The following is an 18,205-nucleotide window of genomic DNA, read 5'->3' on the forward strand; positions in this document are numbered from 1 at the left end:
CTAGTAAGAACTATCACCAACTCTAGAACGAAAGCAGTAAATAAGTTTGAGTAGATTCGGTGAACTAAACAGCGAGTCGTTAATTCGTCGGTGACTATATTGTTCATTTCATATAGGTCATTTTGTGATAAATACGGAAGCTGTCTCTAACCATCTTGACTTTATTATTTGTTGCAACTTTGTTATCGTGATTATTGTGATACTTTACTGTTGTCTTAAGTGAGCAACATAACCTATTGAATACAGTGATTTCTCGTGCTCTCAAACGTACATAGATGCATATTCGAAAGTTTAATTTCAAATAAACTAGCAAACTCGTTGATTAGTTATTATTTTTAACGTTTTTGTACGTATTTGTGCAATAAGAAATATTGTTTGGTGATTTTTGATTGATATAAACATACTCTGGGCTTGAAACATAAATCATTCGAGATCTACTTCAGATTCTTTTTTCAATTTTAACAAATCTAAAACAAAAATGGGTGAACCAATGGATTTTGATGAAATGGATAGCCTCAATGACTTTGATAATCTCCTCGAAGACGGCGAATGCGAGGAGTCGCACCGCGTTAGTCGAACAAAGATACCAAATATCGTAGTAAGTTTTTGTTTCCTTTTGAATTATTTTTTCAATATTTAAAAAAAAAAAGTTAGGTTATGTTTCATTCTAAAATTTTCATATTTTTATAGGAATCTAAAATTGAGCATGTGGACACAAAAAAGTCAAATATGTTTGTAACTGGTGTAGATATTTTCAGCAAAGAAGCCAAATTTAAAGCAGACAAACGAGCTAAACGATTTGGTATTTCACAAGGGACTGAAAAAAGTATTTCAAATGATGCTGAAAATTTATATGTCAGGTTAGTTTGTGTTTGTAAAACATTTTAATACATTTCTATGCTTCTTAAGTTTTATGAAATAATATCTCATATCTTCTATATATTTTTAGTTTTGGAATCGACAAACACAGTGAGAGTGCCAAGAACTTTCAACTAAATGCTTTACATATGCGAGGCATTGAAAATATGACAACCAAAGATATTTTCAAGTACTTTGAAGATTATGCACCTGCTTCTGTTGAAAGAATAAGTAAAATATCATGTAATGTTATTTGGTTAGACGATATGTCTGCAGCTCGAGCTTTATTAGGACTCTCAAAAAAGATAGAAGGAATAAAAAACGAGTATCATAAAGGATTATCTGATGCAGATTCTGAAGAAGATCCAGATGAACTTATTGTCAATGGAAAACTTAAAAGAGATGATAATGTAGTGCATATCAAAGATATTCGTTGCCCATTACCCAATGGTATTTGGAGAAAAGGGCAGAATTACATGGAGTCCAGAAATATATTTTTACGCTTTGCAACACTTTCAGATAAGCAACTAATTCATGCTAAGCAAATGGCTGGGTATAAAAGCCAGTATGAAAGACAAGATAAAGGAATTGTGTCATCATCTAGAAAACGCCGTCTAAGGGAGGAAAGAGAGAATATTCAAACTGCTAGTGTACCATCAACCGAGGATTCTCCCAAAATGGAAATCTCACAAACTTCAATTCCTAAAAATGGAGCTGCCACTAAAAATCCATGGGGTACACTTTCAGAAAATTGGGGGGTAACCGATTTCGTTGAGGATGACTATTTGCCAAAGTCGTTTCCTGAAACTAATGTAAGAGAGAGACTCGGTATTAAAAGAAAAAGGGGTTACAATGATGGATATAATCCTAATGTGATTATTCTATCTGATGATGAAGAATACCAAGAGGATGAGTATGATAACTCAAATAATGAAAATGGTGATGATGAGTATTGTAATAGATATAAAAGTAGCTACGATGATAGGTACGCAATATCGCCTTCAATTACAAAACCTTACATCAAATTTAATGAAACAAGTCAATCAGATGGTTCAGTAAGTGATGAAGAAGATTGGCATGTCAGAAATAAATTCCCTAGAATGCGAATGCATGCTGATGATGAAGAAAAAAAAGTTCACATGAGGATAGGGCAAAAAAGAAATCACAGAACATCATATGTTAGTGAGATTATATCACCAATATCACCAAATAAAGATCTTAGGAAAAAATTGATAGCCAAGCGTAAGCAACCACTTACACAACAAGAACCAATTCAAGTGATTGTTGCAAACCCAATTGCTATAAAGAGTAATTTTAATAATGTTATTTTAACCGAGGATGAAGAGGATGACGATGAAATAGAAAGAAATCCAATCATTGAAGAAGTTGAAGAAGATGGAGAGATCATTGATGATTCTGATGAAGACACTACTGAAGAATATGATGATAATGATGATGAAATAAAAATAGAAACAGAAAAAAATATATCAGAAGATGAAGCAACATATTCCGATTCAGATTCGAATAGTTATTCACATTCTAGTGAATCTTGTATAGAAAAAGAAGTACAAGGTTCAAAAGGAAGTGTTATTAAAAAAATATCACAAAAGCCAAGATTACAATCTACAGTATCATCAGTTTTAAATAGACTAAGTCCTCCTGAAAGTAGTTACAAAAGTTATAAGAAATCAAGAAATCCTATTCATCAAAAGAAAAATTATCAAAGAGAAAAGAGAAAAGGTAGTCCAAAATATATATCTACATCTCAAGATTTGCGACACCGATTGCCAAAAACTGATTTGAGATTACGTATTGGAGTCAACAACAAAAGAAATCGATCACCATTAAGGATAGAGTTGAGGAACGACAAGTATTCAGCGCGCCATCGCGATTCGAATTAAATTAAAAATTGAACAAATTCAACAAATAAATAAGTTCATACATAAGTTTCATAAGTAACCAATTTCAAAAACTTAAGGCTGTATCTATTTGTTAAGTTTATTTAGGGCTGCTTTTAGTCACTGCGACAGTTACAAAAAAATAATTGACAAAATTTCATAAATAAGTTTTTTTAAATATTTATGTTAGTGCATAGTGCATACAGATATTTACTTATCAATTGTTAAGTATAAAGTGTATGAAAAATAAAACTTTGGATAACATAATTTGATCATGCCTTATGTCTTATGTTTCATTCAGGTTTAAGAATGCATAAAAATTGTGAATGTTTTTACACTATTACTTTATTGAATTAAATTTTAACTATCGAAAGATTTTTTAGGAATTCTTTATTTTTTAAACATTATCTTCTAAAAACATTTTCATGTTACCGCAAATATTTATAGCGTCAAATTGAGTTGCAGTGTACGTTTTTGTAAATACATAGAAATAGAAATATTTATGTAAAAATAGTAATTAAGAATGGCATCCTGTAAATTTGAATGATATTAAAAAGTATTTGTACTTTATTATGTATACTAATTTATATTAGTACATAGCTGAAATGAAAAAATAAGATTTTAAGTATACATTTTCAGATTTTACAATTGTTTTTTTTCATGAATCCTCTCTTTTGTATTTCATGTGGTAAGGGTGTGGATTATTAATCATAACTATTCATCAGTAATAACAATTTCAAAATATTGGCAGCTTGATTTCAAGCCTATATAAAATTCTACCAACATGGAACAGTGTACAGGCATTACAATTTCTAAATTATTTTTCATTTAGAATTTCTGAGTAATAATTTGAATTCATATTACTTAACATTTTCTTTGTACATCAAGAAGTACACACATTTTTAGATTCAATCTTGAGTAATGAAGTTTATTGACAATTATATTTTAATTTTACTATCTATTAAATGGTTAAGTCAAGTTGAATGATAGGAACACAAATAATCAATTCACATTCATCAAACATCAATTGATTAGTAAATCATAGATACAATTTATGCATTAAATACTAGGCAAATTTTTATGTGTGCATTTTAACTTTTTATAAATGAACTTATTAGCTATAAAATGATTTGCTTGTCATAAACCAATTGTTAATTATAATCTGAACTTGAGTCATTGCATAACATCATACATTATAGTACTGAAAAAATTTTAACCATTCAGAAGGTAAAAATCGATCAAGTCTTAATAAAACTCGATAAGATGATTCTATTTTCCTAATTTTGCATGAACTTAATTTTGGATATATTTTCTTTTTTCCTTGTACATTTCAGTGTATACTAAAAATTGGAAGGCAATGATGTTGCATTTGTATTTGTTATATTCATCATTTATATACTCATTTTACTATAATTCAATTTTCAGTAGCATTATAATAACACATTAATCACACATTTATGATTTAAGTTTATCATTAAGCATGAACTTCTTATGATTATTTTTTATACTTGATTGAATTTAGCAAAAGATTTAATAGTCTAAATTAGGCCTGACTCTAAGTTAGAAAATTGCATTTAAATTCTCATTTATCAATATTTTGATAGACTTTAAATTTAAGTATATTAAATCAGATAGATTAAAAAATTTCAAGCATAGGTTGTTTGTAGAAATTTATTACATTTTAAAAATAACAATTTATTTGAGAGTATTTTTTTTCTTTTTTTTATAAGATTTTCCAATTTTATTGATGGCTTATACAAAAAGCATTATTTTATTAGTGTCGCCAATGTTGATTTGAATTCTTGACCTACTGAAAAATGATACTTTCTGAAACAATTTGAGTTTTTACAATAATCCAATATACATTTCCCTGAACATGCAGATGAGTACAAGTGTTCTTTTGTTGTGCCAACTATTAATTTCTTTTCATTAATGTAGATATTTAATATTGTATTCCATAATCGTTACGAACAGTAAGATAAAATCGGATTCTGTTAAGGATTCAATGTCAGAGATACAATGAAAGTTAAATTCGTTGCTGAACTTTCTCCATCACTATTGCTTTATGTCAATAATATGGCGATGACTCTTATAGGCTTTCAGTGGCAAATTAAAGCTCAAAATGAGATATAATATTTTTTTAAATTTTAAAATAAGAAACTTATAGATTTATTAAAGGTGCATGAGAAATACATACATTTTTAAGGCAATTAAAATGATTTTGCTTCTTATTATAACAGTTTTTTTGTAAATTATATGAAAATATTAAAAAAAATCAAATTCTCTAATTGATGATGTACTACAATTCTGATTGTCAACTATTTCAAGAGATTTCAAAAAATTTCATTCAAGATTTATTTACTTCAAAATAGTATCATGTTAGTTTGAGAAAATATTATTATAGTAACAACACACAAAATACTTTATACAGTGTGCAATTAAAACAGTTGATAAATCTGTACACAATATTAGTTTTTATGAGATATTTTTTACTTTAACATTAATATCAATGTATGCCATTCAGAGTAAATGTTTAAAACATTTTTACACTCTAAATATAATTAATTATTTATTGTATGATACACTAAGTGCATTAGATGCACAATGATGGCAGTATTGGGCGATGATGAAAATTAGTAAATTTTAAATATAAAAAAAGTAAATTATGATCATTGCATGAAAAATAATTGTATGAATTTAGTAAATATTTAACTTTGCCATTGAAAGTCTACATTGAAATGAATTGACTTTTTTAATAATTATAATTAAAGCAATGCTTCAAAATTGTATTTATTACAACATTTTAGATATATACTATAAATATTTGATGAAAACGATCTCTAATTTTACAATCCTATTTTTTAAATCTTTTACGGATATTTCAACACTGAAGTTTTCAAGACTCATAATTTTATCCAAAAATTTTTCCACAACATACATAAGAACTTGTCACACTTGAATTATTACTTTTCATATAAATACTTGCATTATAGAAGTACTTGTTTATAAATCTCCACGAGTACACAGATTTACTTGAGAACATGGTATTCTACTAAAAAAATAATGTTATATATGTATATATAAATTGACATTCTATCTTACTTTGGCATTTAAAATGTATTTCAATATACAGAAAATAGACTTTTAAAACACCATGACTTGGTAAAAAGTATTATTGAAGAAATATGCTTTTAAAATCAAGTTTTGAGATCATGATTTTTTTTATTTTCATTATCATTCAGAAATCATGACCTTAAACTCAAGACAGGTAAGTTTCATAAAATGATCATTTTTGAAAAATTTCATTTATGAAAAGATACAATACAAATTGTACTGTTTTTCAGTATTTAAATCACAGACATCATACGACTGCAGTGAAATAAACTTTTAAAAAGTACTACAAAATTATTACAAAGTCATAGAACCGATTGTATTCAATTGTATACAAATTAAAATATGCACTCTTTGAATTGATAACATCACTGGTTTGTTAGACTTAAATAATCCACAAATGAATAAATTGCATTTATTGATTGCACTTTTGATGCTTCTTGCAAAAGCGACTTTAATTTTTTTTATATTTATAGCTGGTAGAGAAATATTATGGATACACTGTAATTTTCATGATCTTGCTTTTGTATCAACTCTTTCAGTCGTCCTGAATTAATGAAGGAAACTTGGATAAACACAATAATTGATCAAAAACATAATTTTGTAACATTTACTTATTATATCGTATTTTCCATGTGATTTTGTTGAAATAGCAAAGTCTCTTCAAATATTAACTGCCTCAGTGATTCCTTTGGAAGGTAATCCAGCTCCATCTCAAATCTGAATGGTTCTTCTGCTACAGGCTATGGAAACAATAATGTTATTGATATTCTAGAATATTGTAAAGTGTAATAGAATAAATTTTGGCACATACCTCGTCAGCTGGATCATAATACTGTTCCAAATAAGGATGTGCTAATGCTTCTTCAACTGTTATACGCTTGTTAGGATTAAAGGTTAACATTTTATCTAACAGGTCAAGTGCTTTAGGATCTGCGTCTGGAAATAAACTTGTCCATGGAAGCTTTGGTTTGTAGGGTAGCGATTGTAAATAATTACGAGCTTTTTTATTTATTATGTAATCAAGATCCTCAGGTGAAGGGGAACCAAGAACTCCAAGAATATGATTAAGTTGATCCAAATAATGTTTTCCAGGAAAAATAGCTCTTCTGGATAACATTTCTGCAAGAATGCAGCCTACTGACCATATATCTATAGATTTAGTATAACCCTGAAAAATATTGGAATGATAGGTTTTTGCAGTACAATCTCATGATTATAAATTGTTTTAGACATTTACTTTAGAATTCAACATAATTTCAGGTGCTCTATACCATCTTGTAGCTACATATTCAGTAAGGAAACCAGCATGATTGTGGGTTGGATCAGCAACCCTGGCCAAACCAAAATCACAAATTTTAAGGTCACATGTGGTATTCAAAAGCAAATTACTAGGTTTCAGGTCTCTGTGTAATACATTTGCAGAATGAATGTATTTTAATCCTCGTAAAATTTGATACAAGAAGTAGCAAATGTGATCATTACTGATGGCCTGTCAAATTAAATATTACTTAACACAATTTTAAGACAAAAAAGTATATTAATTAGTTTTTCTTACTTGTGTTTTGAGCAATTTGTACAGATCCGTTTCCATCAAACATTGAACAATATATACATCTTTCATTTGATCTATACTTGGAGCTCTTAAAATATCTCTTATATCTATTATCTGTAAAAGTATTAATGTATTTTACAACTTCAAGTTAAAAAAAAAAAAAAAAAATTATAGAAGCTTCAACTCACATTTTCGTGTTTAAACCTGGTGAGAATTTTAATTTCCCTCAGTGTCCTTTGGCTATAAGTTTGATGCTCAAATGGTGAAATTTTTTTGATTGCTACTTTAGTATGTGTTACATTGTCATAAGCTGAGCTAAAAAACAGATTAATTCATAATTGGTCAACATATTTAAGGAATGAAAAAAATATTATTTATAAAAAATGTTGGAAAAATTTAATGCAAAATCATGCAACACTTGATCAAATGCGAGAGAATTAATAAAAAAATAAGAATGATTATGTGATGACAAAGGATTAAAGAGCTGACTCAAAGTTTTAAATGAGATGCGTAGATGTATACATTAAGAGAAATCTCGCACCCCTTTCACGGTCACTCCCGCACAAACATATACAGCTCTTGTATGCAAAAAGTAGAGAGTGCGAGTGAGATGGGGCGAGCAGACTGGCGCGCACGAGAAAGACGTCATAGCACTAGCCGTCCTCGCAATACAGCAGTAGATATAGGTATATTATATTTACATATAGGTGTGCGCATATATATAGTCGATGCGAGCACTTGGATGAGACGCGTTCATGCTTGATTATATGTCTAGGTAGGACCAAACGTACGATTGCGACATGCAATGGATGAAAAGTGTAAATACCATTGACAGGATGCACGTCATAAACATACTTACACGACCATGCCATACGCCCCTTCGCCCATGTAGGCCAGATTCGTGTATCTGGGGCCAACCTCGAAAATCTGTCCGCGAACGATCTCGGCATTAGGTGGCGGTTGTTGTGGTTGAGCGGCTGCCGTGGCCACTGATGCCTGTGCCAATGGATTTGGCTGCTGCTGTTGCTGGACAGTCGCAGCGGCAGCTGCTCCTTCTTCGTTCATGGCATCCGCCATTTCCATGATTAAATTATCTGATAATTGAGGAATCGACAAGAGTACTAGACACGCGCAGACAAGTATCTAGGATCTCTGTACAAGTCGCAACGAAGACGGAGCAGAATCCGAGATGGGGTAAGAACAAATGTTGACGGGTGACTCGTGCAGTCAAGCGAACGAATTAGCGATCACTGCAGCAAAAACATCCGCGCGCAGACACAGTCACAGTCACGAGAGCTGCGAGCTTCTTCACCGTTGCCACCGCTGAATCGCGGCTGCTGATCGGACTGTTGAGCCTCCACTTGGCACCGTCAACCTTGTCTTACGCCTCGGTAGCTAGCAGGCAATAGCCCCCTGTGCAGCGTATGCGTGCGTGCGTGTGTGTGTGTGTGTGTGTGTATGTGCGAGCTGCAACGAGCGTTTTGAGTTGCAGAGGCTCGCAAGTCGCAAGTCTGCATAAGCGAGTGCAGTTACGGCGACGTCTCGATGTATACGTGTACGATGCACTGCAGTCCACTGAAGCCGTGTCTAACGGCGCACTAAATGTCTACTGTAGACCTATGTGTGTACATATATCTGTGTATACAATATGTACGGTACAGAACACTACAGTCGACGGCGGGATAGTCCGATGGTTGTGCAGAAGAAAAGAGAGAGACTGCGAAAGAGTCGTTATTCGTGTTGCTGGCGATTGCCTGAGAATATGTGTACGGATTGCGTGCACTCGCGAGGCCGACTGTTTAAACAAAAGATAAGCCAGCGAGGTGCAGCGTGTAACGTAGGCTGCGTATAACAATCGGTGATGATGATGCGGTATTCACTCAAACAATAACAATTGCGCGTATATCCCGAACTCGGCAAGTTGTATACGTTTATGATCGTATAGGCTATATTAAGCTTTCGCGTAAGTCGAATCTGCGCTTAACGCAGGCTAGCGAGATACTGATCGGAGCGCGATATCGCTTCCTTTTTTCATGCTCGCGCGTGAGACACGTCGTCAGGCGACCGTCGCGCGCGCGAGAGTGAGAGAGAGAGCGAGAGAAAGAGAGCAGACGAGAGGCGCCGCTCGGCCAACCCGCACGAGGGACGCATTAACGAGAAAGAACCTGCAGGGATACGTCCTTGCCGAGACGAGAAACGACCGTCACTTGGGTATTATGACTGTGTAGCTCAACAAATTATACGAATAAATGGTATATATACTCGAACGCCCGGCCAGATGAAAATACGCACTTACATGTTTAGCGATAATCGAGCCAGGTACGACTGCTCCTTTATGGCGCTCTGCATCCCCATTATTTTTTGAACATGATAAATATTCTACTATTTCTATCATCGTTACTGATCAGCACATTTAACCATTGGATAGATCTATTATCTTTACGATTGTTTAATTTATTTGTTAAGAATTTGATCGCGATACATTGCATAGAAAAACAATGCTCTGTAATGATAAAGTTCACCAGGACTTGGTCATTGTACTGTAGCTCTCCATGCACCTAAGGTAATCACACAAACTTTTTCAATAAACTTATTCGTAGCAAATCAGAGTTCGAGTGTAGTACGTCGTGCGCATTTATGCAATGATAACTTATAAGATAACGTTGATCAGTTTTGATCATCAATAACGCTACTTACGAATTTTATTCGTACCTGATGACTCGGAATCTTGTCCATAAAGTTAAAAATGAAATGATGTGAGTAAATTGCATTCGGCCAAAGTTTAAATTCCTAAACTGTTTTGCACATTGAAAAAAGATGGAAAGTTCATGGTCATGTTTTCTGCTTTACTCAACGTAGAAGAGAAAAATGGAGATTAACAGTGGTTGTATTGTTTTGTCAGTGGCGCTAGTCCGTCAGAGAATATTGTGGCTCGGACCGGCTCCCTCCGCGTTATATACGACTCTTCTGCCGGTCAATAGTTATACGGACGAACGGACGAGTCGTGCGTTTTTCTCACCGGCTTGACGTCACTCATTACGTTTGGCGCGTCAAAATAACGCGCGAGGCTAAATGTGCCGTTGTTAATAAGTAACCCAAGTAACCAAAGTATGAAGGGATATATCCGCAGAGCATAAGTATAAGAGCGTACAGGAAATATATTTTTCATCGCATCTCTTAGATTGTGGAGGGCGAGTTTCGCATCAGGATTAAATATCGAAGGCTCGAGTTGTGCGAATATGAGTCGACTGGCACTCGAGGGCTGACATTGAGAACAACGACGACCCTGATGGGATGCGGGTCGCGACCTTCACCGTCGATGCAAAAGCCTCCATCGGGGCTCTCCCTCCGCGACGTGCTGCACTGGTCTGGTCGAACTGACGGTCGGGCTGTACGCAACATACAGCGCAGCTCGCTATTGTGCGTCACATGCCGCAAGCTCTCTCAAGCTCGCGATGAAGAGCTTCTCTCGTTGTAACGGCACGGCCGAGTTATAGGAGCAGCTCCTGCTCACCCGCTCATCCCCTTTCCCCTCCTCCTCCTCCTCCTCCTCTCCCCTTTGCCGTACTGTTCGACTGCTCCAGTCGTCCTTGTACGCTCCGGCTGCAGGCGCTCGTGCACTGCAGCCGTTTTCTCGGCAGCTCATCCAGTAACCATAGCAAATCATTGCTGCACGTGTAAACGTGCACAAGAGCACTTACGCTCGTTATGCTTTTTTGCGATACGTCCATTGTCCCTCTCTCTCTTTCTCTGGCTCTCTTTTATGTAAGTATGAGATTCGCAAGGCACTTCGGAAGATGGCATATAACGGGCAACATGTTTTCCCTTCAATAACCATCGACTACCGCAGAGGCTTCGAAAAATATTTAATGTCTGCTGCAGCAGCTAATGCTATTTGTTAATAAAACAAATACATGCGTCGAGTTTAGAATTAGTTCCTTCATCGATATTCAATAAATTTTTAAAGCTTTTACAGCGCAGACTCCACGCACGTTTTGCAATTCCGATGTCGGACGCTTCGATCGGTACTCGCTTAACAGTTGTAGCCTGCTCGCCTACGATTTTTGACATTGACGAAGAAAAATTCTCGCCCGGGCTTTTCACGTCGATTCAATTAATATTTCACATTATTTCAATTTTATCGCTATAGAGAAGATTGAATCAAGTACCCACCTAATTCTCAAATTCATTTTAGGGATCCATTATATAATTACTTATGCGCAAGGAAAATATTTATAATTATTAAAAACAAAATAAAAAGAATTTAATGGATTAAGAAATTTAATTCGAATTATCTTTATTTTGTGTTAAATTATAAAATATATTTTTGTGCATCGAAATTAAAGTGCAAAACTAAAATGTGCCTGAATGATACTTATTCATAAAATACAAGTAAAAATGTATACTTGTATCGCGCACTCTTTTGAAAAACGGAGGAAAGTCACACAAGCCCGTACGTACGGCTCTGCTAATAAGTTTTAAATATTAATAATTGGTTGATCTGCGTGCAAGCTCTACGGATCGCACCAGAGTACCTCTCTCTTCACGGATCATACAGTCAACAGGTCCACAATGTTTGAGATCCTCCTCATAGGATGTTCACATCTAAAAGTCGGACTTTTCAAAATATTTTTTTTCTACAGGGACTTCACGAGGCTCATCTATGCGCATTCTATTTACCCTTGGTTATTATAGATCAGAAGAGCGTTTTATCTTTTTATATAATTAGTTCATGCAAAGGTAGTGAGGTATCTAGTGTAACATACATTTTAAAGTACACCACTTCCTTGGGGCGGCTCTAGCGGCTATCATCGGCCCGAGAGTGTTGATAAATTAGGGAATTAATTTTTCTGTACCGATGATTTTCTTGTTGATACATGTTAAATTTTTTTTTCTTGACTTTTATTGGTTAATCCTATTTGAACATATAAAATATTAGAAAAGTAAGCAAGTATCAATTGATTTAATACATATTATAATCTCCGAGATTTGGCAACCACCTTTGGTAATTTATGCTTATAATAGCTTTTGATTTTTATTCGTTATCCAATTTTTTTAAAAACTTTTTTGAAAGCTCATTTGTTATTTTAGCGACAAACTGTCTCCCTCTTTCATTCGGGGTTTTCTTGAAAATGTTGTCAATGACCTATAAGTTTGCACTATTCGAAAGTTCTACCCTGTAACTTCAATTTATTTAAATTTCAGATAATTAATACACAATTTTTTACAAAACTGGTAGAGCCATTTTAATCAAACCGCCCAATTTATTTTTCTCAGGTAAAGCCATTATTGTTTCTAGTATGATTTTTTCTGAGAAATTCATTGGACACATCGGTTGAGTGTTTATCCAAAAATATCAAAATATTCATCATTTTCTGTTTATTTTAAGAATCTGAAAGCATGCCCATATTTTTATAAAACAAATTTTCTATCCATTCAACATGTAATAAAACAAAACATGAAATTTAAAAATTGACGCTTTTGTATAGAAGCGCTAATCATAAAATGGTGACAATGAATGACAATAGATGGCAGCTTAGTACATAAAAATACCGGCACTGCTGCTTGTACATACTTCATACTAGTGCACATGACGCAGTCCAAACATATACAACTTAAAAATACTGTACTTGGTTTGGTTAAAGTTGTAGCTGTCACTTTTCACTTTGTTTTCTAGTGTTACTCTACTGCAAAATATAAAACAAAAAGATGAACGCACCACCTACATTTGAATCGTTTTTGCTCTACGAAGGAGAAAAGAAGTGAGTTTGCTTTTCTTATTTAAACTCGTTAACCTAACTTTGAACTTTTTAGCACTCTATACTATACTATACTTTTTTAATTTCATTACTTGATTTATATTTTTCCAACATAAAATAATTGTGTTCCCTTGATCACTAAACATTCTTATGATAATTTAATAATTCATAACTTTCTTATTTTAAAATTTTCAGAATAGAGAAAGAATTGGACTCCAAAGTTCCAAATGCTGCTATTTTCACTATACACAAAGAGGATCATACACTTGGAAACATGATTAGAAAGTAGGTTAAAGCTGAATAAAAACTTGAGTTACTTTTATGTTCTGGTTTTCATAAAAAAAACTATATTTATTTCTTAACTATGGTAACCAAACCAATAGTTTGGTAGGTGATTAGTTGATAGGTTAATGGACAAAATAGAAAATACCAGTAAACAATTGATTATTTGAATGATTATATCTTTGCCCCAAAGCAAAAAGGTATCTGAATAAACTCAAAAGCGCAAAGATGCTAACTTCTTTATAATATAGGACATAAATACCTTTTTGCTTCTGAGCTCAAAGAGACTTGGAGATGCAGTGGGGCAATGATATTACAATTAGTTGCTCGTCTAAATGTTAGTTTAGTTGAGCTATCATATTTTTTCTGTTTTTGTAATTATTATAAAGCAATTTAATGTAAAGTACAAATACTAATAAAATACTTTCTTACAGTCAATTACTAAAGGATCCTCAAGTTTTATTTGCTGGGTATAAGATACCACATCCTCTTGAACACAAATTTGTTATTCGAATTCAAACAACATCGGACTATACTCCTCACGAAGCTTTAATGCATGCCATCACTGACTTGATGTCGGAACTATCACTTTTTGAAGAAAGATTCAAGGTATTTTGAATGGCTAAAACACTTATAATCAGTTTTATACATTATTTATAGTAACTCTATTATTATTTTTTAGGAAGCCATTAGAGAAAAGAAAGAAGGAGGCGATTAAAAATGTAGATTATATTTACTGCATGACAATCTGTACATAAAAATCAATTAGAATTTAGTGAATGAGCATTCCAATTTTTACTTTATACCTGCAACCTTGTTTTTTGTTTTCTTTAAAGTTCTATCAAATAAATTCTTATCAATAAAATTGGTCATATACAAATGCTCGCTCTCTTTCTCATTATGTAAATATTTTAAAATTAAATGAATTAGTGTGAAGATAAATAAATTGAAATATTCTAACTAAAATTATTTGTATAAAGGAATCAATAAATCACTTTTATTCCTATACTCATAAACATAATTTAAATTTAAAGTCTAAAACATAGAACAATTTAAAATTTTTCTTAACATTCATGTTACACAACATACACTATTGATTCATTTGATTAAATTAACTTGAACATGTCTATCCCTTATTTGTACAATAAATATACCCATAGTGTAATACATTTTTCATACCAGCGTCCCGAAAGTGACTACTTTTCCAGCCGCTGCGCATAGCGGGAAGAGCGATTTTTGGGCCACTATGTATGAAAAATAGGAGCGCGACAAAATCTCGGCCACTAATTACCCGTACTCTGGGACTTATCGTTTTATCGCGGCCTAGGGCAGTAATATACTATTGTATGCCTTAAAAGTAAATATATAAAGTTCAATGATCTTAGGCTGAGGATTAAAATAATTCATATTTCACGGATATGCGTAATAAAATTATGTTTGCCATGTGCGAGGTTCGTCGCCAATACCCATCATTTATATAGCGTTGCGACTGGTCTGGATGCCAGAATTCCTAATGTACATCGCTCTCAGAATTTGTAAGGCTGTGGTTACTGGCGTGTTCGGTGGTATTGCGCTTTAATCAAGCCTGTAAATACGTGAAGAAAATCATAAAAAGGCCAATGAGAGGTAGGCGAGCAACCTCACTCCGCAGACGGATGCAATATTCCCTTGGAATGGAAATTGGCATAGCTTATCAATTACCAGATGAGCGTACTGCATGAGTCTTTTACTTTTGAAAATTTTATTCACTAAAAAAGCTTCTATGGAAGAGAAGAGAAAAGCTGAAAATGAAATACATGCTGTACATGATGGACCACTTTTGCAATTAATGAATGTCGATCTTTCGATGCCAAACCACTTCAAAACTTTCCTTGACTCTGATAACTTGATGTATGTGGTTTATTCTCGGCTCATTTTATTTGTTTCACTCTTTCCATCTCTTGATCTCATCTTTCGATCTCATATTTAATTACAGTAAAACTTCGATAATTCAAACCTCGATAATTCGAATATCATAATTCGAAATTTTGATAATTCGAAATGAAATTTTGCATTTAGAGTCTAGGTATGATATAAATTTACTTCGATAATTCGAAATGACAAATGAAAGACTGAAAAATTATTTACATTACACTACTATGTATACTCAAGTAAGTATTGTGCATAAATTACTTTCCTGTTTCGGAAAGGTTGGCTTCCCAATTTTATTTGAACCGGTTATACAGAACCTAGTTGAAGAAGTTGATAGATATTAGGATTGAGAAGAATATGTTTCTGTTGATGATGATTTATCAACATTTGGAGAAAGAATTGAGCAAAAACTAGTTGCTGATATTTTAAATAAAAAATAAAAATTAAATCAGGAATCAACTTACGATGATGACGAAGAAGGAGAAGAAAGTACCAGTAAAATAATTCCTACACTCAGTGGAGCAATCGAAAAGTTTGAAGGAGAGAGAAATTTCATTGAGTCCTGTGATGACAAAGTTTCTGATGATTTATTTTTTGCTATGCAAAAAGTCTTATAAAAACAACAAAAGGTTTTCCGTTCAACCTAAAATAATTTTTTATTTTAATTATTATCTGTGTTTTTCTATAATTCGAAATTTTAACAATTTGGCTCTCGTTTATTTCATCGATTCAAACTTCGTTAATTCGAAATTCTCGTTCATTCGAAATTACAGCCTGTATTTAAGATTTCGAATTATCGAATTTTTACTGTACTAGTAACTTTCAGGCGCGCTTCGAGCGCATAATTTTTTCAGTAGGATTTTAAGAAAGTTACTATTTTGACCATAGGTGTCACTTTATTGCTTTTCGTCTCGAGGCATAAGTAACTCGACCAATCACAGGCCGAAATAGATTGGCTTCACTTTCAGGTCCATCATTATTTTAAGTGAGGAGGAGGAGGATTTAGACCATCGAATGACGCAAAGTAAAATGTTTCTATGAAAATGTATATACAGGTACTATGAATTGAAAAAAAATATATAAGTATACTTTTTTTTTCAAAATTACTTTATTTTAACTTCTCAACACATACTAAAAATGAAACGACTTCATTTATATGCTCCGAGATTCAGCTAATTTTATGAGAAAATCTCACAAGTAAACAAAATAATCTTAAACTAAATATTGCTAAACAAATAATATATCATTGATATGACTACCGTGATGTTTCTGAAAATAAGACGTGGCCAAAACTAAGGCGTTATCAATTTTTCCAGCCTTAGAAGAATACGAGGCCTATTCAAAAAATGAGCCTTACTAATTATGTCTTACTAAGTGGCTTGTTTTGCGCACACTGTGCCAAAACAACTGGACACGTGTTGTATACTAGTACTTTACGATACTAGTGGCATAAGTAACACTTTTTGGCACGAGTATTGTACAACATTTTATAGTACTGTGCAAAGTTCACATTTATATCCCCTTTTCCGAGCCATGAGTCGCTCTTTCTGGTAGGGCGAAGTCACTTTTTAGTGCGCAAAAAACGTTTTTGGACACGAGTGTGCGGTAAAATTCCTTGTTTTCGTTTGTTATATCATACTTTCAAGAAAGTATTTTTCGCTTACTATCGCATACAATTTTGTATGCAACCTGTGCCCACTTTTTGCGCACTTGTTGCATAAACAACTATTACAATAAATTGGTGTCAAAAAATAATCAATAACACGTGCCACAATTCATTTTTGAAAAAAGTCCTCGAAAAAAGCTGTAGAAATCCATTCATGTTCTTTATAACTGATGTAAATACCTTTTTGTTATACATTTTTGGCTATCGTTTCCTTTGGATAAAAAATTGCTAAGATTAAAAACGTGAGGATGAAATAAAATATTCGGATAAATCCAAGTGTAAAATAAATACTTTCCTAATATTTGTGATTTATAAAAGCTCATAATTGATAATTCATATAAACAAATATTTGAAAAAGTGATTAATTAAAACTTACTTAAATTAAACAATATTAGACAGGTTATTTTATTGACGAATAATTAGGTTGAAGTCAGCTTTATATTTAATAACGGAAAAAAGAACGAAGCTTTTTTTAAGGTACCATTATCACCAATACTAAATTAATATATATCCAAAAATCATAAATAGTTGTAAGTATGTTCACAAAAACCTAATATTCGGTTTCAATAATTGAATTTCTCTGTTGACCTTAAACTTGTTGAAAATCGCTATTTATGAAATATTATATTCGGAAGATACATTCATCAAATAACCCCACGATCGTAAATGATTTTTGTTGAAGTAGTTTATTGATTGATAGGAAGAATTTCTTTCAGAGGCCTCAAGAACCTCTCCAATAAAAGTATTATAAATTACAGATTAAACGTGTATTTTCCGCAGTAGAAAGTATCTTGGGCAAGTTTATCGCTTGATAAGTGCTCGTTTTTACGCTTGATGCAGATTGAGGGCGGAGAATCGACTGGGGAAATATTTTTGGTCAGTTCAAAAAGGCTCAATTTCGTGCATATATTCCGAAATTTTTTATTTTTCACAATAATAAAATAGATCATTAAAAAATTCACTTTAATTGTATCAAGTTTACGATGATTTCGAGGTATTTATAACTTTTCATGATCGGTGCTTCGAACAATTTATAAGCATAGGATTTAATTATTGCGTTATTTAAAAAAATTGCTTTCGAAGGATATATTTTAATAATGGCAACAGCATCAGCTATACATACACTAAAAACATGCTGCTCGATACATTTTTAATTAGTTAACTA

The 18,205-nt window shown here is 32.8% G+C and overlaps 3 protein-coding genes across 4 annotated transcripts; 2 read left to right on the plus strand and 1 right to left on the minus strand.

Annotated features, from left to right (window-relative positions):
• On the plus strand, positions 1-3,129 carry LOC106649851 (nuclear cap-binding protein subunit 3-like). The gene is made up of 3 exons (XM_014367525.2): positions 1-598; positions 691-860; positions 950-3,129. Exons 1-3 carry the CDS (start codon positions 479-481, stop codon positions 2,757-2,759), a joined length of 2,100 nt encoding a protein of 699 aa, XP_014223011.1. The 5' UTR covers positions 1-478; the 3' UTR covers positions 2,760-3,129.
• Positions 3,130-5,515: 2,386 nt separating this feature from the next.
• LOC106649856 (mitogen-activated protein kinase 1) lies at positions 5,516-9,457 on the minus strand. Of its 2 annotated transcripts, XM_014367547.2 has the most exons (7): positions 8,282-9,457; positions 7,611-7,737; positions 7,426-7,536; positions 7,108-7,359; positions 6,682-7,038; positions 6,482-6,610; positions 5,516-6,414 (listed from the first exon to the last, which is right to left on the minus strand). In XM_014367547.2, exons 1-6 carry the CDS (start codon positions 8,503-8,505, stop codon positions 6,485-6,487), a joined length of 1,197 nt encoding a protein of 398 aa, XP_014223033.1. In that variant the 5' UTR covers positions 8,506-9,457; the 3' UTR covers positions 5,516-6,414; positions 6,482-6,484. The 2 variants fall into 2 exon arrangements, with proteins under 2 accessions (XP_014223033.1, XP_014223024.1); XM_014367538.2 differs by having other exon boundaries at positions 5,516-6,610; positions 8,282-9,456.
• A 3,549-nt stretch (positions 9,458-13,006) lies between these two features.
• On the plus strand, positions 13,007-14,325 carry LOC106660508 (DNA-directed RNA polymerase II subunit RPB11). The gene is made up of 4 exons (XM_014383487.2): positions 13,007-13,184; positions 13,377-13,466; positions 13,898-14,072; positions 14,146-14,325. Exons 1-4 carry the CDS (start codon positions 13,132-13,134, stop codon positions 14,179-14,181), a joined length of 354 nt encoding a protein of 117 aa, XP_014238973.1. The 5' UTR covers positions 13,007-13,131; the 3' UTR covers positions 14,182-14,325.
• Positions 14,326-18,205: the final 3,880 nt, after the last annotated feature.

Source organism: Trichogramma pretiosum, unplaced genomic scaffold (genome assembly GCF_000599845.2).
Source record: "Trichogramma pretiosum strain Unisexual culture from Peru unplaced genomic scaffold, Tpre_2.0 scaffold136, whole genome shotgun sequence".
NCBI lineage: Eukaryota > Metazoa > Arthropoda > Insecta > Hymenoptera > Trichogrammatidae > Trichogramma > Trichogramma pretiosum.

Bases quoted from the DNA above. Each gene is read 5' to 3' on its own strand.
- LOC106649851 (XM_014367525.2), top strand. From the start codon at position 479: ATGGGTGAACCAATGGATTTTGATGAAATGGATAGCCTCAATGACTTT. The intron at 599-690 runs GTAAGTTTTTGT...ATATTTTTATAG, and splicing joins CAAAGATACCAAATATCGTA to GAATCTAAAATTGAGCATGT. The intron at 861-949 runs GTTAGTTTGTGT...ATATATTTTTAG, and splicing joins GCTGAAAATTTATATGTCAG to TTTTGGAATCGACAAACACA.
- LOC106649856 (XM_014367547.2), bottom strand. From the start codon at position 8,505: ATGGAAATGGCGGATGCCATGAACGAAGAAGGAGCAGCTGCCGCTGCG. The intron at 7,537-7,610 runs GTGAGTTGAAGC...ATACTTTTACAG, and splicing joins CCAGGTTTAAACACGAAAAT to ATAATAGATATAAGAGATAT. The intron at 6,611-6,681 runs GTATGTGCCAAA...TTGTTTCCATAG, and splicing joins ATTATGATCCAGCTGACGAG to CCTGTAGCAGAAGAACCATT.
- LOC106660508 (XM_014383487.2), top strand. From the start codon at position 13,132: ATGAACGCACCACCTACATTTGAATCGTTTTTGCTCTACGAAGGAGAA. The intron at 13,185-13,376 runs GTGAGTTTGCTT...TAAAATTTTCAG, and splicing joins CTCTACGAAGGAGAAAAGAA to AATAGAGAAAGAATTGGACT. The intron at 14,073-14,145 runs GTATTTTGAATG...ATTATTTTTTAG, and splicing joins TTTTTGAAGAAAGATTCAAG to GAAGCCATTAGAGAAAAGAA.